This window comes from Rhodnius prolixus, unplaced genomic scaffold (genome assembly GCF_049639745.1).
Source record: "Rhodnius prolixus isolate KJV_2025 unplaced genomic scaffold, Rpr scaffold_2, whole genome shotgun sequence".
Taxonomy (NCBI): Eukaryota; Metazoa; Arthropoda; class Insecta; order Hemiptera; family Reduviidae; genus Rhodnius; species Rhodnius prolixus.
In genome coordinates this window covers 14,557,304-14,583,772 of record NW_027411592.1, presented here as the reverse complement: position 1 = coordinate 14,583,772, position 26,469 = coordinate 14,557,304, and the positions used below count along the sequence as shown (strand labels likewise).

Below are 26,469 nucleotides of genomic sequence, written 5' to 3'. Positions count from 1 at the left end.
CTCCAATTGAGCAGTGAATATAAATTTCTTAATTTATTATTAAGATTTATTAAAAAATAAAAAACAAAGGATAATTCAGTGTGAAATTTTAACAATACTTTTTGATGAAAAATTGCATTTAACTTTTATTGAAATCGATCCAATGAATTCAAAGTTGAATCAATTTAAACAGAATCCCTCTTATTTGAATTCATTTTTTTATTATTCCGAGCTCGAACCCGTAAATATAATATACACTTATAACAGACTATGGTTGTAACATCTTAAAATACCTAATGTAATACTAAATTAGATAAGTTTATTAGGCGGCAGGAATGCTTTTATATACAACTATACTTTTAATCCAAAAGGAAGAAAGATTACTGCCGATTTCAGTAATGATTTTATATTTATTTATTAATTTTTTTCCAAGCTTTCGGCCTAAAAAAAATTAATACAAAATTATGACTAAAATTGACAATAATCCTTCTTCCTTATGGATTCACGTATCAGTCCAACCAACAAAGATGAAAAATACTCTATAATATCTTTATAATTTCAAAAAGGCAGGACTTTATATGATTACATTTTAAAAAATTAGTTTAATACTTAAACTATACATTTTTCTATTAATTGCCTGTTTATTATATTGTCTTATTTGCCATCGAGTATTTTCTTTATGTACATTTAAAAAATATATATATTTTATTTTTTTTTAGACAAAATTACGTGTAATCACATAAATTATCTATTGAATAAATGAGGATAATGAACCATTTCAATACAATATTGTAACTCTGCTTTAGTACAACTGCCGAAAACTCGAATATTCTTTACTTGGAACATTTTTTGGAAGAAATTATCTCGTAATATTTGTGTATCAATAAATCACATTCCCTGAATTTAAACTATAAATAAAATAATTTACATAAATTGTTTCTAATTACATTAATTATATAAACCTCAAAAATTGTTGCCGTTTAGACATTAAGACAGTGAACGTTTTAAAAATGATAATATTAGAAAACTAAATGTAATTATCACAGGCAGAATGGATAGGAAACAACAAACACAGAAAAAGGTTTAGCAAATAAGTGTGATATGACCAGTATCAGCTCCCAGCAATAGCAGTCGGTTCAGAGGAAGAACTGCCAGCGATGTTAACACCCCTTTAAAAGTATCTGATCTTAGTCTTGTCGAACTGAAGGAAGATGTACTTCCAATATCTGTATGTACGCCGATACGATTGGCAGTAGTGCCAAATAGCAATTCTTCGCTGACCATTTCCAGGCAATGAACTGGTTCTGTTGGACCTCTGCAAACATATGAGTCCTTAAAGAGAAGTACGGGGCGCAATATTTCAAATTTCACTGATTTTTTAAATAAATGTTTCAATGAATTATGTCGACAAGAATGACGCTCCGAAAGATACCTTTACGATTATAATTAACACAATTAGGATTTTCAAGAAGTAAGTCACAATCGTAAAAAACTAAAAATTCTTACTTTAATAAATTAATAAGTTTTCCATCATTAATGTTCCAAACAGAAACGGCTTGATTAAGTGCTGAACTGATAAGAGTATGATCATCAACGGCAATCAATTGTAAAATCTGAAAACAAAATTATTGCTACTAAATGCTATCGCAAAAAATAATGACCTAAATTTATTTGTAAATCACCTCAGCTTCATGAGCTTTCCATGACAATAATACTGAACCAGTTGTTAGATCTAGAATTGTTATAATTCCAGACGCTTGACCCAGCGCTAACCACGAAGAATTAGGAGATAATACTAAACATCGGATTAGTCCACCAGGATTCTGTGACACCTAGAATAAATTTTAATAGCAAATAGCAAATAGGGAAGGGATTAGCTATGAGGTTAGCATACTGGACTCCCACGCGGAGGTCCCGGGTTCGAATCCAGCAGCTGACCCTTAGATTTTCTCTTCCTAGGAGCTTCTTACAGCTCACTGTCCGGTGATGGACAGTGTTGTCTGTAACGAGAGAACACTGTCCGGAGGCCGGCAGTGCACTGGAAAAAGCTCCGGGCGCTAATGACCTCAGCTGTTGATGCGCCAAAAAAAAAAAAAAAAAAAAAAAAAAAAAAAAATAGCAAATATATTTTTTATTTAGACGTTCTTTTAAATAAATCTTATAATTTACTTACCTTTAACTCATTGACAAACGTTCCTGACCTAATATCTAAAGTTTTGACAGTGCTATCAGTGGTTGCGCACAATACTGACGATGAAGGAGCAGCCACTGGTGTTAAAGCATTTACAGGTGGTGAAGTAGGATCAACGACTGTTACTAGACGTCCAATAAATGGATCCCATACGTGCACTACTGAATCACACGAAACAGAAAGACGATGCCTTTCTACAAATCCAAGACAGAGTACAGATTTCCGATGTCCACTGTAAGTCCACTGAGGTGACGAGGCGTCATTTCCATCGCCCTAGAAATGCATAAATATTAAACTCATAATCGAAAATTGATATTCAAAGGTTACTAAAATAATAATACGAAAACAGAGAGCGCCTTAAGTGTCTATGAGTCTTACAGTCTGAAGTCAATCCCGTTACAGAAAGTCAATTCCCAAACTGGGCCCTATCATTGAGGGCGGACTTATTAGCAGGTTGCCTGCAGGCGGAATGTTTCATCTTCTATCTTAAGCTCTCTAGTCATGAAAAACTCTTGGAGGAGCTCAATAACCGTGGATATTTTGCTCAAGATTATATAGGAGAACTTACGATTCTCATCAGGGGCAAGTTCTTGTACGTGGTATCTGATGTAGCAGAAACGACTGCACTGTTGAATAGAGGTGGCAAGGTAGACCTAAATATTAATCCGCACATGTACTCTGTTATTCAAGAAACGAAAAAACGAAGGTTTCGGGGTGCTATTCTTCGTGAATATCCTCTTCTTCTGGTTGTGAAAAGCTTGACCAGTTGTGAAAAGCTAACCTGCCCTCAATACTATCAAGCAGTGATCACAAATGGTGGAAAACTGCACAATTGCAGGGGGCTTCAAAAGGAATCAGACTTTTGTTTAATCTTGCAACAGTTAGGCTTTCTTTACTCGTAGAACACGCAATTCACAACTATTTTTTTGTTATCAAAGCGTGTACTGTAATATAAGTCGCTATAAAAAAAAAAGAAAAAAAAAGTGAATTATTTCTTTTAATAGGTAGTTGGATGTTAACTCGTCGAAAAAATAGGCGATTATTTTACTGTTTAAAATATATATATATATATATATATTTTGGGTAAATTCAGCGTTAGAACCAACAGAAAAGTTACGCAACTGTGCAACATCCAAGTATTGTATGAGTTCCTCATATTTAGACATTAAACATAAGTTCTGCAAAGATAGTTGAAGCTATCAACTTCCTAATCTGCCCTCAGCCAATTATAAATGTGTTTGGAATATAATGAGGAAAAATGATAATAAATTAAATAAATTAGCTCTATATATTAACAACTTACCTGACTCCTTAGCGACCAAAGTTTTACTGTTTTATCCCTGGATGCTGACATAAAACTATTTTCACTTGCTAGTACGATAATATGTTTTACAGAATTATTGTGTCCAACAAAGCTTTGTAATTTTATTTGCTTAATATTTAACTTGTTATCTTTGTTGCTTCTTCCTAATTCATGTTCCCAATATGCTAACCAATTTCCGTGCAAATGCCTGCAAATAAAAATGAAGAGATCAATTATCCTGAATGGATGGATTCAATTTTTTAAAATAAGTAGTTAACAGAAATAACTGAACAAAATTGCTTTAATCTTGCAACCAAGCTTTCAATCAAAAAGTGACTTTTCAAAAATATTTCACTGATATTTTAAAACAATTAAGAAAAATCTTTTTAAAAAGAGGCAAATAGCTGTTTCCCAAATATTTTTAAAATCAAAATTTGTTTCAGCCTCTTATCCCGTATTAACAGATTTCAGCTCAATAGGTATTTTTAAAACCAGTACATATTACGAGTATAAATAAAGATTAAGAAATGAATTCCTGTAAGTGATATTGTGACTGTTAATTACCTTCGAACACTTTCAACTCTTCGAACTTTCTGAGTATCTTCTTCAATTGAGTGATTACCATTTTTAGGTACTGGTTCCTAGAAACATTAATACCATTTTTGGTTTACTAACAGTATCATTTGGGTATGTGCAAAGAATAATGATCAAATTAGATAAGTTTCCTAGAACTACCTGTATGTCTATTCGGTTGCCTACTACAACTACATTACTAAAAGTACCAACGTGAGTAGGCCTTTCAGAAACTGCTTCAACCACTTCTGCTGGTTCTATATCTCGGGTACCTGCGTGCACATAGGAACTTAATCATCCCACTTTTATTTGCATAAAGAGGGCGAATAAAACTAACAGAAACTCAACAAGAAATTTTATCCTCGTAGCGTTGAAGCTATTTTTACTTTCTCTTGATGCTCGTACTGACAAGTATTAAATTCTTGCAAAGTTTTTATTTTCAGTTCACACTGGATCATGTTATAGATTCCCTTAGATCCCAAAGGCAATATTTGAAACTAGTCTTTAATTGCGTACATTGACTCTGCATAATCACCATGACCAAAAACCAAATTTCGCAGTAAGTAAAAAATTGAAATTTCATTGGATTGATAGCAGGAGTTATTTAGTCACATGATAAGTCAAAAGCGTCTCTTTACTGTGTCAATTTTTAGGTATTGTTATTTTTCTGAGAAAAAGCACTAAGTTATCTATTGAAAAATATTTTCAATATTTCAAAATACATGCAACCTCCTCACTGGAACTTTTTTTTTGAGATTTCATTTTAAGCGGATATATATATATATATATATATATATATTCATCAAAGAGTTAATTAGAACTTAATAGTTTAAGAATGAAATTACGCATGAATGTAATTTGTCAGAAAACATAAATATTTAGTACTTTAATAATTTATTTAAAAAGAAATTACCAGGTATTGGGCAACCAGTAGCAGATCTTTCTTCAATGTATTCTTTACAAAGCTCTTTTATGAGGTCATAGTTCCTCAACGTTTGTTGCATAGTAGATTCTCCAAAAAAATTAGCAAATGGGGTAAAGGCTAAGTAAGCAAACTCCGGACTGAGAGTATCTCGTAGTTCTTGTTGTGCCTGAAATAATAAATGTCAATCAGTCAACTTAGTTATCTAATACTCTGTGTATTTTATTCTATATGTCTTCCTCTTCAACTGATTAGTGCGTTATTATGGTTTATTTAAATGCTGAAAAGCTATCTGGGATTTTATTATTTATTATCTTTTCGAAAGGTCGGATTTTAAATGTTGTTAGCAGAAGTAACATCGAATTGCCCACCAACATGTAGATAACAGTCTAAAATATTAATCAAACCAAGAGATACTTCCTTTCCCTTCCAGGAAGAAGTACCCTTATTATCTTTCTTCTAGAAGTAAGTTTTCGATCTTAACAATTAAGTTTTCAGAATAATATATACATATAATATACATTTAAATCTCTGAACCGGAAGGCAGTGCTTAACTAATGGATGTCTAGTCCTAGTTCACGACGATTACTCGTAAAAGTTAATGAGAAAGTGTTCAAAATGACTTACATTAAATTGTGTTTATATTGCGACTTTAACGTAATTTCAAATTGAAAGAGATGATGATTTTAAGAACGTACTATTAAAAAATAAATCGCATCAAACACAAAAGGAGCTAAATAAAAAGAAATACCTGTGACCTTTGAGGATCAATTTCAGATTGTGTTATCGATAAAGGAGGAGATTCATATATATCTTCTTTAACTTTATTTTTTACTTTAATTTCTCCTTCTACGCTGACATCCAGGATTCTAAAGACAAATTTTACAATGTAATTTTAATAAATCTAAAATCAGACTTTGATTAAATTTTAGATACTAACTTGTCTGGAACATGTCCATATGCTTTACTGAAGGCTAAAAAAAATCTCTGCACCGTACCAAGTAGATGCAATCTATGCGCATGTGTGGCGCGTCTTGTGACAGCAGTTAGTACAGATAATAATTTCAAGGCTAAAGCTCGTCTTCCATCAGCTCCACTAGGTGGGCAAACTGAACACGAGGCCATGATGCGCAAAGAAGGATCTACCAATCCTTTGACGATCTGATCCGGTAGACATTCTGATAGCACCTCGTCAGAAAGATTTCCAAGGGTTTGTGAAAGTAATGTAAGACAACCTACTAAAGCACCTTCTAAACCTGCTGTCAATCTCCGACGACATACTGATACTAAGTCTAACATGTGACCAATATATTGTACTACTATCACCTGCTCACCGTAAAGCCCTGAAATTTGAAAGGAAACACTCATTAAATTAAAAAAAATAAATAAACTAGGAAATACAACCTAATGAGTTTTCGTGAAATAATTAAATATTTGCGAAATCAAACTAAGATATAAAATTGTCTTTTGGGCATATTGAGCCCAAATAAGTAGGAACAACATTGTAAAATACAAAGTAAAATAACTAATAATAGATTGAATTCTATATAATAATACGCATTGTGCATTTGAAACTTCACACCTCACATTTAAATCGCACTTCTTCACTTTCAGGGTCTTTTTTTTAAATTAACAGCGCCTCTCACTTTGATGTTCTCTTTTTTATAAAAGAGAAATTGTTTTAGAATATCCCTGATATACATTAGTAGTCTAAGATCTCCTAAGGAAAACATTTGTAAATTCATAATAATTATAATTAACTAAAGAATATTACCTGCAATCGCTGTAAGACATCTTAGTAGATGGTATGCATTATTGTCACCAATGACCACACTAGTAGTGGGCAAAGAAGATGGTGCTACAGGGGCTAGATTTCCAGCGTAGCATAGTGCCAACATCCTTAACAAGTTTCTTGAAAGGTGCCTGGCTGTGAGTACAGGCCCCAGCCTGTGAGAAAGCCAGATGACTGACTCAGCGCTCACCTCACACACCTCCATGTCAACAACAACCTTTTCACAACGTCGAACTCAGACATATGCATTATGGTTAGCACGAACTAGAGGAGGAGTACACTTTCTATTTTATTGTTAGTAACAAATTATTGCACGCATTTAATCGGTTTAAAGTTGAGCTGTTACAAAGACATAAGGATGCATCCTAGAAGGAAACTAGGAAAAGTGTTTTAAAACAACATAAAGAAAAAACTTCTTTAAGGAAATTCTGTTTGACAGAATTAAATTGAGAGAATAAATATGTTTATTTACACAAACTGTAATTCCTTCATTAAACATAATATCATGCATTAATTGAAGTGCCATCTGCGCACGAGAGGTTTTTATGTGGCGAGATGGCGCTAATACCAAGCTGCGATTAAGAAACCGCAACGATGAATGTATTATGTTACAGACCAAAATTCCAAAACAAATTAAACTAATATCAAACCTCAAAGTATAATAGAAATTTCTTGGTTTACCTTTGAATATTCAACATCTGGTGGATCGCAGTCCAAATGCAAATGTTTAACATTTGCATAACTTTTTCTCCTCCAACTTCCTTCTGAAGTGAATGCATCTCCCTCTCGATTTCCTTCGTTCAATCGAACATTACTCTCTTCACTCTTCAAAATATCAAAAATGTAGATATTAAAAATAAAATTTAAATAAAAACATTTTATATCTGATAAATCAATTGATATTTGCTCGTGTTGATGAAACGAACAATGAAATGAAAATTATTGGAAAAAATTGAACTTTGTTGTTTAGATGATAAATTTGCCCCTAAATTAGCTTAAAATTATTACCAAAATTACAGTATACACAGTGGATATGAACAGCAGTCGGAAAGGAACTATTCTGCCATCCTTTCATTTATATAAAGTAGAGCATAGAAAATATACATTATGTAAAATAAAGTTGCAGATAACACTTCTAACGCTTGAGTAACATGGCACCTCAATAACTAAACATACTTATCCAAATCGGAATTGAGGCAACGGGTGAAAATATTACTTTTCCTTTCAAGATTGGAACAAGTATACAGTTATTCTGTGGCGACCACTACAACAACACAGCTGATACTATAATCTGTCTTTAACAAGTATTGAATAGAATATCACCCTTAGAAGTAATCCCGGATTAGAATGTTGGATAACTAGTAAGCTTCAGAAACTAGAAAGCAAAATCTCTTTGTACCTCTTTGCATAATATTAGTCTTAGTAGGCACATTGACGTTGAATGAATGTTCAAAGCAGCAGGTATCAACAAAATGAAGCAGGTATAAAAATGTTTAATCAACTTTTACGTGAAACTTACATCAATATAGGCCCATTATGAAAACTAATAAAATTTTTTGATTCAGAACATAACGTGAATTTGAAAGTAATCGAAAAAATGTCTATTAGAATCAGTAAAAACTATTTATTGTATAATTTTTAATTTATTTCCAAACTTACTTCTCTTTCATCTAAAGCCTGTGGATCCAAATTTTCTATTAAAAGATTTTGTAAAGAAATTGCAGACTTCGGACCAATTTTTGAGCTTTCTTCATTGGAATCTTCTTCGAAATGAAATACTTCTGTGAAAAGCAATGAGATATTTGATTATCACATTTAGGTAAATCGAATGTTCCAAAGTTACAATAGGAGAAATAACATATTAATATTAATAAGGATTTTGTTCACTGGAGTATTTCGCGGAGAGCCCAGATTGGGTAGTCTGCCCTTAGATTTCTCTTACAGCTAGCCTCTTACAGCTCATTCCAGTGCTGCGCAATGTTATTTGTAAGAGATGTTGTCCCTCCTTTTTTTTTTCTTTTTTTTTTTAAAGGAGCGGACTATTTTTCTTTAGTTCAATAACAGAGAGAACACTATCTGGAGACTGGTAGAGCAGTGAAAAATGCTGCGGGTGCTAACAGTTGGCATAAAGTGAATGACAAAGTTTCTTAAGACTTTATAAAACTCAAATAATAAGATCTAAAAATTAAATTTAACATCTAATGAGGTAATACTATAGGCCCATTTTTAAATTATTCTATCCATAAATTTCACGTCCAATTTTGTATAGCAAACGACTAACCAGTTAAGTGTAGTATTATATCATGTCTTACCTGGTTCAACATTGTCATCAGGTAGATCAGCATGAGTTTGTTGTGAGGACGATGCTTTCTCCGAATCTGCAGATGAATCTTCATCCAGTGGAGAAAGAGGCATATTCACATCCGCCTCAACTGCTTCCTCAACTTCACAACACCTGCAGATTTGTTATATATACTTAAATTTTATTTGAAAGGAAACCTGATTTATTTATATTAATACACTTCTAAAAAATAAAATTAACAACTAATGTATAAAATAAACTGTTTATTAGCTATCCATTAGTTTATGAAAAAAACAAAAACAAAAACTGGTAGATCAACTGCATTTAATTGAGACGAATTCCCTAACGCTAACGAAATTCATCTCACGACTCAAGAATAGGCAGTAAATTTTGTAAATGATCTTTTTAATAAACAGATTAGATTTAGGAGTTTAAGAAAGCTTTTGCACATTAGATTTTTATGATTAAAAGTGATTGTTATTATTATTATTAATAATTATTAAAATATCTTATTTAAGTATCTGAAGTTAATCCTCCAAAAAGTTATAAACTTATATTTTTGAACTTTACTCACGCCAAATGTGAATGTGTACCACTATTATTCTGATCATAATCATGGTATCCCCCAACTGCTTCAACCAAAGGCACTATAAAGGATTCCAAAAATGTAGCCAAGCCAAATCTTACAGTGAGACGTATGAGGAAAGATCTGAAATATATAGTTATAATGTTCTACTGATACATTTTTACAAAATTTATGTAAGGTACCCATTAATATAATCACACCTATGATATAATTTAATCCTCTTTTTCAGAAGTAACGGTTCACTTGGATGTTCACCATCGTAAAGGTGAAGCATCGGTTCAAGCAGTACTTTATTCGTCTTCTTTGGGCCCAGAGCTCTAGCAGAAGTTGTTCGTTAGCATTTAATGAAATTATTTATGAAATAGCCATGTAATATGATCCAAAATCACATTTAAGAATACCTTGCAATATGGTCAAATAGATACCAAGCTGCAAGTACATCCGTCTGTGGTGAACGAAGCATGTCCAAAATATAAGGAAGTATTAAATCTAAAGACGCATCATTCTCATCTAACAACTGTTCAATATTATTTGCCAAATTTTTCACCTAAATTTGAGAAAAAAAACTTTTGTTTTTTAATTAATAATTGCATTTATTACTGCAATAAAATATAAATAAAACTAACTTTTAATTCACTTATCTTCCTGATGATAACTTGACTAGTAATATCAATCAATGTTGTACTCGTCAACTCAGCTAATGCTCTAGTATAACTAATTGTAGATACAAGCACCGTATACAAACGAGGAAAAACTTTTGGAAAATGCACTAGGCAAGAAGATGTAAGAAGAGGTTGAAGAAGCTGATGAGCTGAAGGCGGTGGTACGCCTGTTTCAGTTATTGAAGGGAATTCTCCACTTCCATTACTATTGCTCCTCTGCATAAAAAATAACAAAAATTAAAATGAACGAAATTTAATAAATGTATAAATTAAAAATCATCTAGCAAAGATGAATTACTAACATTAAACCGTTTAAACTGATATACATTTTTGAAGTGACTTCTTTCTTATTAAAATATTTAATGTCAAATGTAGGCTACTTAAATAAACCAAAGATTAATAAGACTATATTTTTACGATGTAAAACACTAAATATAATCATAAGTAATAGATAATGTTCGTCTGAAGGTAGTTGGTATTTGCAAAAATGAGATTATATTGAAAAAAATTAAATAAAAAAAATAAAATCAAAATTAAAAAATTATATTAAAGTAAACAATAATAATAAAAATAATGATAATGACAAAAATAATAAATAAAATGAAAATAAAGTAATAAATAAAATCAAAACGCAAAGAAAAAGAAAATACTTTAGCCCAAAAACAGTAATGAAAAAAGGGGAAATGAAACATTTGAACTGAAAATGAATCTTACAGATACACAAACAAAACTTAATCATGTAGCTGTAATTTTAGCGCAGTGGAAGTTTAATTCCGCAATTAGGACTCATCGATAGTTGAAGGCTTGCCGCGCATAGTTTATAATCCCGTATATCTGAGTTCTCTGCAGCGGAATTGAGTTCCGATTCACTTAGTAGAGATTGTCACAAGTACAAACGGCGGATCTCCCAAATCTGAATTCTGGTACAAACAAAATCTTAGAGAAAATCCAATTAAACGCGTGCATTTAGTGCACAATTAGCACAGGACTTCTTCTTGGACCAAATGGGCTGTCAATAAAAGATGAGTTATTAACATGCCACCGAGTTTATATTCATTAACCACCTCATGTGGAACTCCTTTCAAAAACCATTTATATTTAGAGGTCAACTTGCCACTCCTTATAAAGACCATCACTTTAAGATTTTTTAACTTTTATAGTTAAATTCTAACGGACGCAATAGTCAGAAAGCATATCGGCACAGCTCAGAAAGAAGAGGCAAGCTTTATCATCAAGTAAGTCTCCTCTGAAAAGAGAAATTTATGGTGAAATTATCAGGAAACTGTCGAAAAATAAAAACTAATGACGGTAATAATAAAACACAAAGAAACTACAGCTATACATTACAAATGAAAATTTCCAAACAGCTTAGAATCTCAGTTAAATTGAAAAAAAAATTGAGAGCATGTGAACTGACTTTTTAACTACTCGACCAAACATCGACTCTAAATAAACCACTTAGATTTCTGCTTCACTGCAGACTCCTTTAAAAAAAAAAATTACTATGACTTCATTAATTAATATGTGAATAGCCGAAGCGATTAGCAATAAATAAAGAACCAACGTAACCTGTATGAGTAGATGAACAAGCGCTGTGACACATCTTGGCAGCTGGCAAGTCTGCGATGTGAATACCATCGATCTACAATGAGCTAGTCTCTCTCTGAATGTGGTTTTCTTCAAACCGCCAGCACCATAAACCCGCATTTTGTCCGCCAAGAACATTTCCACAATTAAACATCCCAGAACCTAAAAACATAATTGTTATTGTTTAGAAAAAGGAGATTTCAAAGTTGACAAAGAATTAATTGAGCCGTTCACTGCACAAATCGATTAAATCTATTTTTGGAAATATCTTAAATTTATGTGTCAAAGCACTTGGGTTCACTTATAGCTTTTATTTTATTTATTTATAATAAATTTCCCAAATAATAAAAATTAACACCATTAAACGATAAAAATAAAAATTAAATAGTAAATAATATATTTCAGAAGCCATTTTGAATAACTCCTTACTCTAATGCAAATCGTTGCAATAATTCAACTCAAATTCAGTAGCAAGCGCTGAATGATAACGGTAAATTGATTTGAATTTATATTATAAACGAAATTTTAAAAAACAATGCACATTATTTCATCACAGTTCAAACTTATTCAAAAGATGTAACTTTTAAGAAAATTGGATTGTAAACAATTATCGTTCACTTATGTTTCCAGTATTCCAGTATATTCTAAGAGACGAGTGGCTAATATTTTATTACCATCACAAGAGATGAGTGTGTGGTTGACTGCTAATATTAATTTAGAGAAAGAATTTATATAAAAACTGTAAATAATTAAGTAAATTAAACAAAAAAATAGCTTTTTTTGGAAAATTTTTGGAAGCTCCTGGCCAATGCTGGGCGTGCAGGTTGTTTAAAGTTGTTATCAAACATGTAAGTTTGAGGCGTTTGAAACTAGATCAAATCTAGTTTAAAAAGTTGTGTGCATTAAATTTTCATCAATAATTTTTAGAATTTATTAGATGTCCACAGACCTTTTGCTGGCCATTTTCATTCAATACAATTTTTTTATTAAAATAATTATAAAATTTATGTTACACCTTCATAAATAAAATGGTACTTTATTTCAAATTTATTGAAAATGCAGCCCGCGGCACAAAACGGCAAATAATAAAAATTTAAATCATAAAATAATTTTCGCTAGCGTTCAAATCTTATATTAGTAATCCGCGCTCTTTCTTTGTATGATCACTCGACTTTTAGTACGCCATTTTTACACAGACACAAAGCGTGTTGTCGCCGTCGAAGCTGCGGATTTTCGCTTCTTCTCTAGTTATTCATTTTATGGTGATATATAAATATGAATGCAATCGCATTATTTTTATTTCGTCTGACTTTTAATAGAAAAAATGATGAAGGAAGATATGAAGCAATTTCTAAGAAATAACTAATGCCGTTTTTTTTGTTGATTTGTTAATAAATTTCATTTTAATTAATAATCTGTATTATAAATAGATAAAAACAATTAATAAATAAGAACCCGAAATAAATATAAAAAGAAATATATGTAATGAATATACTGCGGCCCTCGGTAGTAAAACAAAACCCTTATGTGGCCCTCGGTAATAAACCAATACCCTTATGTGGCCCTGTACAGAAAAAGGTTGCCCACCCCTGATCTATATTAAACCTTTTATTCTGAATAATCATTACGTACTTATGCGCATTGAAGTATCCGCCAGATGCGTATATGTACATACTCGCATTCTTTGATCAACTTTAAAAAAAAAACTTTTCCGGACTCAAGAGCCCTAAATGCGGATATTACCGGTGAGAACTCAAAATCGAAAATCTGCACAACGACAATACCCACTCTTAGTAGGAGAAAGGGAAGTAAAAAATTGATAAATCTATTGAGCAAAGAGGAACTTCCGATAAACCATTATTCTTTAATTGTAGAATTTTTGTTACACTTTAAATTATAAATAATCCTTAATAGTAGTAATTCTAAGCATTAGAGTAAATGGAACGTTAGAACAATGACCAATCAATCCCTCACCCACCCCCACAAAAAAGTGCTCTAAAGGAAGTTTTTAGAAAACATATATCTAAGAAAAGCTATAAGCTGTAGAACAATTTTTGTGATATAAGTACAACAAAGTCTAAAAGAAATCATAGACGCAACTAATAAGAAATCTTTAAATTTATTAAGTAGTATTTCCGGTTGACCATTTTTTTTAAACAAAGAATTTTTGTTACACATTTAATCCTAATTAATGTTTAATAGAAGTTAAGTCCACATATAACAAAGAAATGACATTCTACCGAACTGACCCACCACCCCCTCTCCCATAAGAACCCTTAAACGAGGTATTCCAGAAAAATGTTTCCTATAAAAGTTGTAGAACTATTTGTGAGCTATAATTATAACAAGTTTCAAGAAAATCGAACGAGCGGTTTTTTAGAAAAAGTGAAAAAAGTGAAAAACTTATTCAGTAAAGTAGTACTTCCGGTAGACCTATTTTGATCAAAAATTTATAGTCGCTTCCTCTAGTGTCACTTGAAGTAAATATGAAATTTGAACTTTCTGCGATTATCCGTTCCTGAGATATAGCTGATAAACTGACAACAGAGACGTAAAGTCAGTCCAAACCTATGCCATCAAGGCACGATGGGTTAGACACAGATCTCTAACCCATCCAGCCTTAGCCGTGTGATTTTAACCTCACTTCTCTTCTTTTCTCTCTAACAAGCCGAATGCGATCGGTTTTCTTCGGCAATTGTCGGCTCGACTGACCATTATTTTATTTCCAATTTAATATTTACATCTAATATGCACACTCACACGACTTTGTAACGTGACGAATGCGATCGGTTATTATCGGTAATTTTCGGCTTAATTGACCATGAAACTTTATTTCCAATTTAATATTTAACATCTAATGAGCACACTCTCACGACTTTTTTTGTACCATTTCGTATGTAGTTAGATTTTCTTGCAAACTAGAATTTTCACTAAAAATTAGTTGACTAATTGTGTATTTACACAATACCTTCTAATGCACCTATTTTTGAAAAATTTAATGTGCACACTCACACGACGTTTTTACTATTACGTACGTAGTTAGATTTTATTGTATAATAGATTTTTTACCGAACAGTAGTTACTTTAAATTACACAATACATTCTAATGGACCTATTTTTGAAAAATTTAATGTGCACACTCACACGACTTTTTTACTATTACGTACGTAGTTAGATTTTCTTGTATAATAGATTTTTTACCGAACAGTAGTTACTTTAAATTACACAATACATTCTAATGAAACTATTTTTGAAAAATTTAATGTGCACACTCACACGACTTTTTTACTATTACGTACGTAGTTAGATTTTCTTGTATAATAGATTTTTTACCAAACAGTAGTTACTTTAAATTACACAATACATTCTAATGAAACTATTTTTGAAAAATTTAATGTGCACACTCACACGACTTTTTTACTATTACGTACGTAGTTAGATTTTCTTGTATAATAGATTTTTTACCGAACAGTAGTCACTTTAAATTACACAACACAATACATTCTAATGGACCTATTTTTGAAAAATCTAATGGGCACACTCACACGACTTTCTCTTGCCGCTACGTATGTAGTTAGGTTTTCTTGGAAACTCGAATTTTCCCAAATCGTTGATTTATAACGCCTACAAATTTGACATCTAGGTCATAGATTTCCCAGAATCAAAAATTCAATCAATTTTTTTTATACTTTGAATTGAAAAGAAATCTTTTTTTTATCATTTTAACTTTAAAAATACTCGAAATGCCGTTATTCAGAAAATTCATAAACCTTTAAAATTGTATCTGTACAGTTGCATACTTTCTTAACATTTGAGGCGAGGCTTAATGTCTAACTACCAATTATGTATTGTGGATGGAGGCGGAAGCACTTACTCATAATCGGGCTAAGATTTACAGTTATTAGAAGCACTAGTTTTAGAAGGGCCCTTACATACACGAGGCTAGCCTCCTCTCCCATTAAATGTACAGCGTCGAGACTCATACAAAGCATATCTATATGAAATTCCAAATAGAATCTGCTACGTTTCACTATGAATTTGAAACACTTTAGAACTGCAAAACCTATACAACAAAAAATTATAATAAAATGTATTACAGAAAGTACCTGCATTTCAATAGCTCTTCGGGCTGCCACAATTTGTTTACACAACTGCATCTGTGCTTGCTGGTGAGATGGCTGACTACTGCTAGACGCACAATCAGGTACATGTAAGCATGTTGACCAAGTGAAACTATGCAGTGCTTCCACTGCTTGTAGAGCAGCTACTGGATTGTAGTCTTTAGGGAGAACAATGCAACTAGAAATGTTCTTTTCACTTTCTACTGATGTACTGCTCATTGGCGAAGACTGCAAATTTAGTTAATAAAAGCAAAGTTTACTTCAACTAATAAAAAAAAGTTTTAAAAAGTATGAGAATTTGAAAAAATTTGAGGTGCATTTTACAAACAAAATATTTAATCAAATAATAGTAAAAATATTAATCTAAAGTAATATGCAAAGTATATTATTAAATAAACGTTACTTTACTGACAATGAGTGATGTCCTAGATCGGCTGATAAGTTTAGAAATCGATAAGGCAGTAGATGATGCTGGTTCTTCTTCTTCCAGTCCAGTACTATGGCCATCGTCTTCTTCAGGACAATTTTCTGGAATTCGTAATACATGGCATTAATCTGAATCCTCTCAAACATAGAGAAACATGGAATTAATGCTTTCTAAGCGACAAATTTTTTTCAATAAAAGAGCATCCAATCTATCACTTGCAGTTTTCTGAAGAAAATGAAGAAACAATGGAAATTCAACTCTGATTTATTTGAAGAATTTTTACTTGAATTTTTTTTTTTTATTTATTTAAGGCGTGTCAACAACTGAGATCATTAACGCCAAGAGCTTCTTTCAGTACTCTGCCGTTCTCCGGACATTGTATCAGTCCAGTGTACATCACTTTTTCAGTACACTTTACATTACCGGATAGTGAACTGTAAGAACCTCACAGGAAGAGAAAATCTAAGGGTCGGCGGCTGGATTGCGCTGAGCTTATCCCCCCTCACTTTGCATGCTATTATTAGAAATAGAAATAGAAAAGAAATTTATTATTCTGGGACAATTGTCCCCTAAGAATAAATACAGGAACAAATAGAGGCCTTAAAAGTTTGGCCTGTGATTAAAAGAAAATAAATAAATAAATAAGTATTTACAAAAAGTGAAAATAAAAATAACAGCAGAAATTAAGGAAATAAATTAAAACAATTAGAATTTCGGAGGAAGCTGAATAGAAAGGAGATAACTGAATAGACGGGATTTAAAGATAGAAAAGGTAGGAGCATGGCGGACAGATTATGGCAAGAAGTTCCAGAGAGAGGTAGCGCGAATTAGAAAGGATTTGTCAAAGGATGAGGTACGGTGAGAGGGAATATAGAGATCAGATGAGCGAGATCTAGTGTTACGGAAATGGATGGAGGACTTAAACTTAAGAAGTATTATTACAATGAACGCATTCAAATTTGAGATATTGAATGTTTATAGACTAACATGTTTCTAAGTAACATCAGTAGTGTAAATATTCTATAGCTCCTCAGTCACTGGGCAAATGTACTTTCATTTTTAGATAAAAGACATTTATTTTAAAGCTTAAATGGGCAATTTATTGTTTCATTTAAAAAGGGAAAATAAGAATAACTTGCCTTCTTTCGCACATTAGTAATATTCAAGGAGAAATAATTACATAGTGAAAATAAGCATCAAATATTTCCGAGGTCTTGCAACGCAGTTACGTGTTAATATAACTCTTTTATAATTAGATTTCTAGACCTTTGAAATAAGCAATGTTTAAAAAAAAAACTCAGTTCAGTATCTTCACAATTAAATTCACTATATTTTTTTAATGAGATTTTTGGATCTCCTAGGACCAATTCTGTCATAGAAAACGTAAGTAAAAAATGTATAAACATCCTCAAAATTACAAATATTTTCCCCAAAACTGCAACTGATCTAAAATGTATTAAGTTCATTATTAATTTTCAATATAACAATGATAGAAAACACTAGAATGACAACTTATGTAGGTAAATTGTTTTAATTTAGAAACCAAATTAGGAAGAAAAATACGCATTTTGCCAATATTTTGGAATACTTATTTTGGTTTACATTTGGTAGAATTCCATTTGTACTTTTGGGGAAAATATTTGTAATTTCAATGATATCCGTTTATTTTTAACTGATGTTTTGCACAATTGAGATCGGATCTCGTGGGATCCGAAATGTCTCTCAAAAAATACACTGAAGAAAATAGTTAGTGGATGATTCTTTTTATCACTTTATGGAGCTTCTCGGTGACAAGTACTTGCTTAAACGATTAATTTGGTTCATTTTTTTTTATCATTTATTTTAATTTCTTATTAGTTACTATTTTAGAATACATTATTCTGCGAGTTTTGGATTTAACTAGTCATTTCAAACATATTGCGATTTTCGTTAATTATAATATACATAATTGTTTTTAAAATAAAAATTTAAAAAAGACTTTTGAAAAATCGATTAACCGGGAAAATAATTGATTCACGAACAGTTTTTCCCATCTGGATAATTAATGGTAAAAACGCCAATTTTGTTTTTATTTGAACTAGGACAAGGAAAAAAATGGCAAGATTAATGTTTTATTGATCAGTCAGTAATTAATGAATAGAAAAATTTGTTTTACCACTTCTCAATTCTTCAGAACTATAAATCGAATCCCAACTTACTTCTCCTATGATGATGTATTCTCGGCGGAATTTTGGTCCAAAAAGGTGATAATGTCAACCTATGGGGATGTGGCGCCATGAAGAGTTGAACTACACCTGATCCGGTAAGTTCCTTATGGCCATCAACCAATGTTAAACAAACGTTTTTCGACTTCACAGCCGCAATTCCAGATAATCTGAAGCACAGGAATTAATTTTGTTAATTTAAGATTACATTCATAAAAGTGAATAACTAATTGATAATTTATTCAAATAATATTTAGTTGATATTTCGTTAATTTAAAAGAGGAAATTAATATAATAATAAATAAATGGAACATCTAATGAGTAAAGTTCACGTATCATTTATTACAACAGTTTACAGGCAGCAAAAGCTAAGTTAAGCAGATATACAAATTAGTTCTGTTGGAAGGGGACGTTCGGCGAGACGAACGTCGTGAACTCATGATCTTGGCCAACTCTTTTAACACATCAGCCACAGATATCCTTGCGTTATTCTTTCTTTTACTTCTGTGTCTGGATCCTTATGGACAGTGATATTTGTGAAACGCCAAGGTTCAAGAAGTAGTTAGATCACTTTCTCCGATTTATTAATACAGAGAATTAGAAAATTTTACTTTCACAACAAATATTTGAAAGACTTGTTGAACAAGTTTTAAACCCCGAACTTTGGAATCTGAAAATTTGAGTTGTCTGACTTCTTTTCATAACTAACTGAACAATGATCTTAGAATCGATATAGCTTTTTATTCGCGTAAGGCTAACATAAATACACCAAAATCTTGGACCTCTCCTATAAAGGAGATCGATAATATATCAGTTTAGTAGTATGCACCTTGTAAAAGGATTGCAGAAGTGATTATGAAGTGGTTCAATATAAGTACTCAACAATGCAGGATGTAACAAGCGGAGCGGATCGATACTCTACCATATTGTGAATTTTGAAAAAATAAATAGCGGTTAACTATAACTAACTTGTAACCGAAGGTTAGATCTATCCAGTGATGGAGTCTCTCGGAGACGTGTTGACTTTCAAGGGCAGCTCTATGTTTGGCAATAAATTCATTAGGAGAGCTACACCAAGGAGGCACTTCTAGGTCGCAGAGATCACTGTGGATAGACTGAAAAATGAAAAACACAAGATTTAGCTACTGGTATTACAATTCAGCCTACAAAAATAATAATAATAAATAAATATCTTTTTGTATCATTAAATTAAAAACTAGAACCGAAATATTTAATAGAAATCAATAAAAGGAATAAAGGAGAGAAATACCTTGAAAACGCTGGGTGAAGTAAAGAATTCTGGAATACATTCGTCTGGTGACCAAGCTTGTAATCGCTGAATTGAAGCAGGGTATTCTGCAGGGACCCATTGAGGTCTTACGTATTTACACAATACAGTTTTTGGAGTAACACGGGCAAGGTACACATAATATGTAATCTCAGAAAGTACATCAGGTACATGGTGAGGAATCTGCAAAAAAAAATTATAATTAAAGAAAATGGAAAACCTTATTTAAAAAAAGTTTTTATCTTTATTTTTTTTAATTGAAATTGATTTAAAACAAATAAATAAAATAAATTGGTACCTGTGCTTGAGTAGCATTTGAAGGTAAATCGTAAGTTAAGTCTAACTGGCGATCTCCTTTATTTAATCTAAATTTCGATTTAGTAAGATCTCTCCAATTTGCACCAGACCTACAACTGAAGTCAGTCACCCAAGGCAGAACGTAGTGTGACCTAGGATCTCCTTCTCGTCTCCCAGCAAGACGGTTCAGCTCACATAAATAATCAAAATTAGAAAGAGCACGATACGCCCAGGCCTCAGTAAGCCGACCAAGTTCAGCAGCCCCATCTGTATCTTGATGAGGTGGAATTTCAGTTTCAGTCCTGATTATTTGTCCAGGGGCTGAATGTATATTGTCTGTCAAGCAAGGCAGTACCTTTTTAAATAAAAGATATAACAGATTATTTTATACATCAATAAATACTTTCATGGAATGATATTCTTCAATTAGTATCAAATTTAATTACACAAAATTAATTTTTTCTAAATTCAATTTACCTGAATCCAGAGGTCTTGACCAATATAAATGTCAGAAAGATTAATATTTCCTAGTACTAGACCCATATCATGTAAGTGTCTCATCAACCTAAGTAGTTGGTAAACAATAAACATAGGCTTAGCATAGCTCCCTGCAAGTAATGACGGCGAGAATGTGACGCAATCTTGGACGGTGTAATCAAGAGAACATTCCTATATGAATATAAACGATTAGTAAATTATTGAGCATTATACGAAAAAAAAAAATTCATTTTGTACGTTAAAAATCAAACTAGTTACAATAGAAATTCACTGAAAGCTTAATGAAAAGGTATTTGTATGTTAAAGAAATATCTGAAGTGAAAAATCTAATAAATATTTTTTATGTACATTTATGATCAACAGTTTCTTAACAGTAAAAATATATACTAAATGTTAAATTCAGTTAACCCCCGCGATCTGACAGATCTGATTGTGTATTATTAACACAACAAAAATATCATTTTTCCTATTTTATAATGTAGTTGCAAATGTAAACAAAACACCTGGTCAGAACAGAAGTCCCACTAACCTTTAATATTAAAATGTAAAACAAATTAAAATTGTTAATAAATTAAGCCTTATTAAAGATGACCCAGTTCCTAGGGAAAAAATAAATAAAAAATTATGACTGTAATTGGCAATTATCTTTCTTCCCTTTGGATCAGTCACCAAAAAATCTGAACAATACTAAAATAAAAAAAATCCCTACCAATTCAATAAAATATTTTATGTTTCCATCATACAGAACGTTCAAATAATTCAACTTTTTTGATTTATCACCTACTAATTACCAACAATTTTGTGGTATTAATATGCGAATGTCAAATTTAATCTATCTTGAAATCTTTACTCTAAGTAGTTGGCCTTAGTTGAGCATTGCTGTATATTGTACGGGAGAAAGGTTACTTTTACTAGCAGAGGATACTTACTACCCTCTATCACAACATTCAAAACATACGATTGAAGTTTTAAGTGAGCTGAGTCAGTTTTCAGATAAATTTGCTCGGGAAATTCGTTCAAGAAAAGAAATATATTCATAATACCTATATATTACCAATAGAGGATCGTTAAAAACCCCATCTTAATAATTTTATGGCTAATTTTGGAATAAATCTTTATAGTTTTTTTAATGTACCAAGGATCTCTCAATTCAATTGTCTTAAGACAATGTAGTCCATTAGGTAATGTTAACGTTGGTGTAGGGTTATCATCACGTGAGGTCTAGTAAAGCAAAATTTTCTCTTGGTCTTTTAATGGTTGTTACTTCAACAAGAAATAATTGTTTAGTCCCAAACCTTTAAAAACAAAACTACAAAAAACAAATAGGAGTTTTAGTTTACCGATTCTCAATGCTAGTAATCCTATCGAATTAAACAACTACATAGTTACTCAGCCATATACCAAGTTTAAACAATTCAGTTGATCCGTTTTAGAAATTGAAGGAGGAGCGAGCAACGCCCATAGTCACTTCGACCCATTCGGATCTATTGCAACTTACCCCAAAACCTAAGTTATCCAATGGCTCACGAGTATACAAGCCCTAAACGCTAGAAAGACGTCTACGTAAAGCTCAACGCCGTGGGCAATTCCACTCCTAGCTTGTGCAACCTCGCTCCTGCTACATCTCGCAAGAGCATGTGGAGCTGGGCCTCTTCCTTAAGGCAAGCAAAATCTACAATAATTACCAGCGAGCAGACCTAGCAAGATCATATGTCGAGCCTGCAAACCCACTAAAACTCTTAGAGCTACTCTGCCCAGATTAAATGCTCCAATTGCTTGTTTCGGTTGTGATGTTCATGCCTAAAACCCTTTTCCGTATTCAGCGATCTCTAATAAATATTTTCGGTGAGAAATTTAAGATTCGACAAGGGCAATAAATACTTCTTCTTCCTAGCAGCAAATTACAGTAATAAATCACAAATTTTCTAAACAAAACTCAATATATATGTATAAAAAAAAAAACAATTACCAACTACAAAGTACATATTATAAAGATACCTACGTGTATGATGAAAAAATTATGGTTAGACTCAACAATAAATGAAGCTGGCAGAAGATTAGCATGTTGGCTGTAATTATTATCTTGATAACACTGGGATTCATGAAGGCGAATTAGTGGTGCTCCATAAGTGCGAGAGAGAACGTCTCTTATTAAAGCACTCTGCTCAGTCAACTGAACATATGAGTTATCGGAACGGTCTTTTGGTGTCCAACCGTCTGTTTGAATAATATCATCATTCCTTAGATTAAACATATGTATACGAACGTCTTATTTCATTTTAAGTAAGAAAAGTCAGGTAGAAAAACACTTGGCTTTAGGAAGCCAACACAAAAATTCATTTAGAAAAGCACAAAATGTAATTAATTATTAATAAAAATACTAACGATTGAACTTTTTAAATGCCTCTTTCCACAAGTTCTTGTAATTTGTGTGAGACACATACTGCAAAATTTGTGAGAGAGATAGTTGCACTTCAGGTTTACTTCCAAGTTTCACTCGAGGGAGAGGAATAACTAATTTTTCCTCTTTTCTTATTACCTGTAAAAAAAAAAAAAAAAAATTACGACAGTTACGTACAATGAATATAACATACATATAATACATTAAAGAATTCACTTACGCTAATAATGATTTTCTGCCAGCCTAAAGTAAATTTTTCACCCTGTTGTAAAAGCGAAAACGCTTCTTCATCACTTAATTTGTCATGAAGAATGAATTCGGGAACTCTTCTGTGTTTCACAAATTGCCTACAAAATTTGTATTTAAAAAAAAAATTGTATACTTTCTTTTAATTCACCGTAGATCAAAAACCCACCTTAGCCATGTTTTGTTTACAATGGCCTCGATCCTATCATATCTTGTACCAGGTTTGGTGTATTTTTTAGGAATATTTAACTCCGTATTTACGGCTGAATGAGCCATGGTTTTTGCATTTTCAACCTGCCTAATACAATGAACGACGATTAGGCAAAAGCGACCTCCTAAAAAACACACGAACAATTTACATCATTGTTATTATTTGGAGGGGGGTTCAACTGCGAAGGCGAAGACCAATCTGGATCAGCTGATTACCTAAATAATAACGTTATATCACAAGATTGCAAAACCTCCCAAATTTTAAAAAAATTCGTCTAGGTCAGAAAACTGAAATAACTGTATCAGTATTGTACTACATAGTTAGCCCACAAAACTTCTAGGGTGTTAGGCTCCTAGTATCTGAACCTTTATTGTTGTTTAGAACTTGAATGTATGTATGGTCAGGTTCAATAAACTGAATACAAAACCAGTGAAAGGCAAGATTTTTTTTTATTGATACACCTTCTTAAAACTTTATGGCTTTAGACAATCTTTTTACCCCTAAACAAGAAAATAGAAAACAACTATCGTTAACTCTAACACTCATGAGTTTCTGTATTTGACCGTTTGGGTTTTAATCCATTTTAAGAGGGAGTTTCATTTCAGACGCATTATAGAAAGTCAAATTCTCGTCTATCTGATTTAAAGATGGATATCTGAAACCCATCAGAGATAGGAAAAACAGAGTACTAAGACCGTTAGAATCAACTATATTATCCAGCCTAGCGGACTCGAACCACTTTTTCAAGAGAAAAAACGATTAAGTGATAGGTGCCTCAAATGTAACGACCTTTCAATAATTTATTACAGTAAAAATTTACAATTTCTTTCAATTTTGTGGAATTTCAAAACAATAAAAATTAGATTCACCTGTTTAATTAAATGCAAACTGCTTGAACGTAGTGCGAAGCTGTCGCACATCACTAACTTGCGTATTGTGCAATTATGTTAAATATTCATGTTGGTTATCACATTGTTATCCAGGAATAAGCACAGCGCTCCCACAGTATACTCCAGAACTAAAAAATATTTGATCTGATGAGAGTAACTGCAGCCGCAACCATCATAAAGTTACAGGCAGTGACAGGCTTACAGTAGATTTAAATTGCAATAGACTTATAAGTGTCGTTAATTTTATAACTTTTTGTGAACCAACAAACCTATTTTCCTATCTACTATTAAATGAGATTGCAACGTATTTAATTTATTGATAAACATTATACTAAATAACTTTTGAGTACCCTCAAAGTGTTAAATATAAACCATTAAAACTTTCGGAAGTTTAGATGTGCATTCCTTATTTAATTTACTTTTATCAGTACATGAAAACAAACGCTGTGCCACTTAATGTTCCTTTTCGCTCTTTTGAAATTCTTCGTTGAGCAAGCTTATAGGAGATTTGAAACAAGTAAGTTAGAGGTGAAATTTTATTGGGAAAATTCTCTTACATATTAAAATGAATTGAACGGAAAGAATAGGTTAACAATCTTTCAAAAATTATGACTGATACAAAGAAAAAATATTTCTTAAGTTGAAAGTTTTTGTTGGAAGAGGAGAAATTTTAAGAAGCATTTTAAGATATGGAAGAGACAGCAGAGTTAGCAAAATGGGAGTACTATTACTTACTTTTTCTTGTTGTTGTGCCAGTTAAATTGTTTTTTGATTTGTGGGCTTGGCTTGGATGGGAATTATTTAAAAATAATTAAATTCTCAGAAGCAACTGAATTCTTTGAATAAATTGTATAACATTGATTAAAGAAAGCTATCTCTAATGTCTGTTCTGTTGATTTAATCCAACATCACTTTTCCAAATTCTCCTCGTCTGAAAGCGCTTATAAAGTGATAAGCTGCTGCATCCAAATCTGGCTGCACTTTGATGTATCCCTGTTCAACACTTCTTATCTTGACAGTTTTATTTAAATTCACCGCAGTTAAAGTTAGCACCTCAGTAATCACATCACTAGGTTCTCTCAAACCTAAATAATTGACGTATGAAAAGTTGTTATTTTTATTTAACCAAAATAAAAGGAAATCTGCAATGATTTGAGGACCAACCAAGTGATCTTGCATTGTTGAAACCGACGCAAGTTTTAAACCTTCCTCCCAATCTCTTATGGAAGGATTTAGAATACCCGGTGTATCCAGCAAATAAACGAGTGGTTTTTGGCACACTTTAATCTTCGTCATGATACTTTTTGTGATACCAGCTATAGCTCCTACAGGAGAGGCGTTAGCTTTATTTAAATATTTGTTACGGAGAATGTTGATGAGAGATGACTTTCCAACATTTGGTACTCCAATAATCATAATTAAATATTCATTTTTTTCACTCCGGTTATACCTATCAGATTTGGAAATTAATTCCACTGAAGATGGTATTACTCGTTTAACCCCTCGACAGCTCTGATCTTTACAATTTGTGAATATTACTTGATTTGCACTTTCTTTCAGTTTTTGTAACTCACCAATTTTGTTCAAATCAGCTAGATCTTTTTTGTTATACACTAGTATATGAGGTTTAACTTTACTAAAATAATTAAATTTTATATTTCTCCCAGAAATAGGAATTCTGGCATCATGTACTTCAACGAGACAGTCAACGTTTTTTAACTTTTGTTCAATTTGTTTCATTCCTTTTCCCATATGTCCTGGAAACCACTTCAAAATGTTTTTATCTGGTGGCACAAATTTATCTCTAAAAAGAGTTGAAAGTTTGATCATTTTTACTGTTTGCGTGACATATATGCGGGTAAAATAGTCATTGAATTTGGAAAGTATACTACCAGCGGCCAACAAATTAAACACTATTGTATACAGTTCACCAACCCTTAAATCACCCCTGAAATATATAACCTTACTAGTAACAAGAGTATAACCTCT

At 32.0% G+C, this 26,469-nt stretch overlaps 2 protein-coding genes across 4 annotated transcripts; both read right to left on the bottom strand.

The window, feature by feature from the left end:
• Positions 1 to 880: 880 nt before the first annotated feature.
• Wdr81 (WD repeat domain 81) lies at positions 881 to 24,806 on the bottom strand. Of its 3 annotated transcripts, none has more exons than XM_074118102.1 (31): positions 24,460 to 24,806; positions 23,549 to 23,714; positions 23,354 to 23,480; positions 23,118 to 23,271; positions 22,735 to 22,949; positions 20,712 to 20,903; positions 20,236 to 20,589; positions 19,920 to 20,120; positions 19,619 to 19,764; positions 18,644 to 18,819; positions 16,422 to 16,546; positions 16,004 to 16,246; positions 11,880 to 12,059; positions 10,275 to 10,526; positions 10,050 to 10,195; positions 9,849 to 9,965; positions 9,637 to 9,771; positions 9,073 to 9,215; positions 8,420 to 8,541; positions 7,442 to 7,585; positions 6,743 to 6,977; positions 5,909 to 6,311; positions 5,720 to 5,837; positions 4,960 to 5,137; positions 4,209 to 4,318; positions 4,038 to 4,114; positions 3,474 to 3,681; positions 2,153 to 2,443; positions 1,662 to 1,811; positions 1,486 to 1,592; positions 881 to 1,294 (listed from the first exon to the last, which is right to left on the bottom strand). In XM_074118102.1, exons 2-31 carry the CDS (start codon positions 23,653 to 23,655, stop codon positions 1,063 to 1,065), a joined length of 5,388 nt encoding a protein of 1,795 aa, XP_073974203.1. In that variant the 5' UTR covers positions 23,656 to 23,714; positions 24,460 to 24,806; the 3' UTR covers positions 881 to 1,062. The 3 variants fall into 3 exon arrangements, with proteins under 3 accessions (XP_073974203.1, XP_073974205.1, XP_073974204.1); XM_074118104.1 differs by having other exon boundaries at positions 6,743 to 6,959; XM_074118103.1 differs by having other exon boundaries at positions 16,431 to 16,546.
• On the bottom strand, positions 24,713 to 26,459 carry LOC141449066 (mitochondrial GTPase 1). The gene has a single exon (XM_074118119.1). The coding sequence runs from the start codon at positions 26,308 to 26,310 to the stop codon at positions 25,378 to 25,380; it is 933 nt and encodes a 310-aa protein (XP_073974220.1). The 5' UTR covers positions 26,311 to 26,459; the 3' UTR covers positions 24,713 to 25,377.
• Between the last annotated feature and the right edge of the window lie 10 nt (positions 26,460 to 26,469).

What these genes read in the sequence shown, in the direction of transcription:
- LOC141449066 (XM_074118119.1), bottom strand. Translation starts at nt 26,310, where the DNA reads ATGATCAAACTTTCAACTCTTTTTAGAGATAAATTTGTGCCACCAGAT.
- Wdr81 (XM_074118102.1), bottom strand. Translation starts at nt 23,655, where the DNA reads ATGGCTCATTCAGCCGTAAATACGGAGTTAAATATTCCTAAAAAATAC. An exon ending in CTATTTGACCATATTGCAAG is followed by an intron (nt 9,966 to 10,049) that starts GTATTCTTAAAT and finishes AACTTCTGCTAG; the next exon opens with AGCTCTGGGCCCAAAGAAGA. An exon ending in CGTTTGTCAATGAGTTAAAG is followed by an intron (nt 1,812 to 2,152) that starts GTAAGTAAATTA and finishes AATTTATTCTAG; the next exon opens with GTGTCACAGAATCCTGGTGG.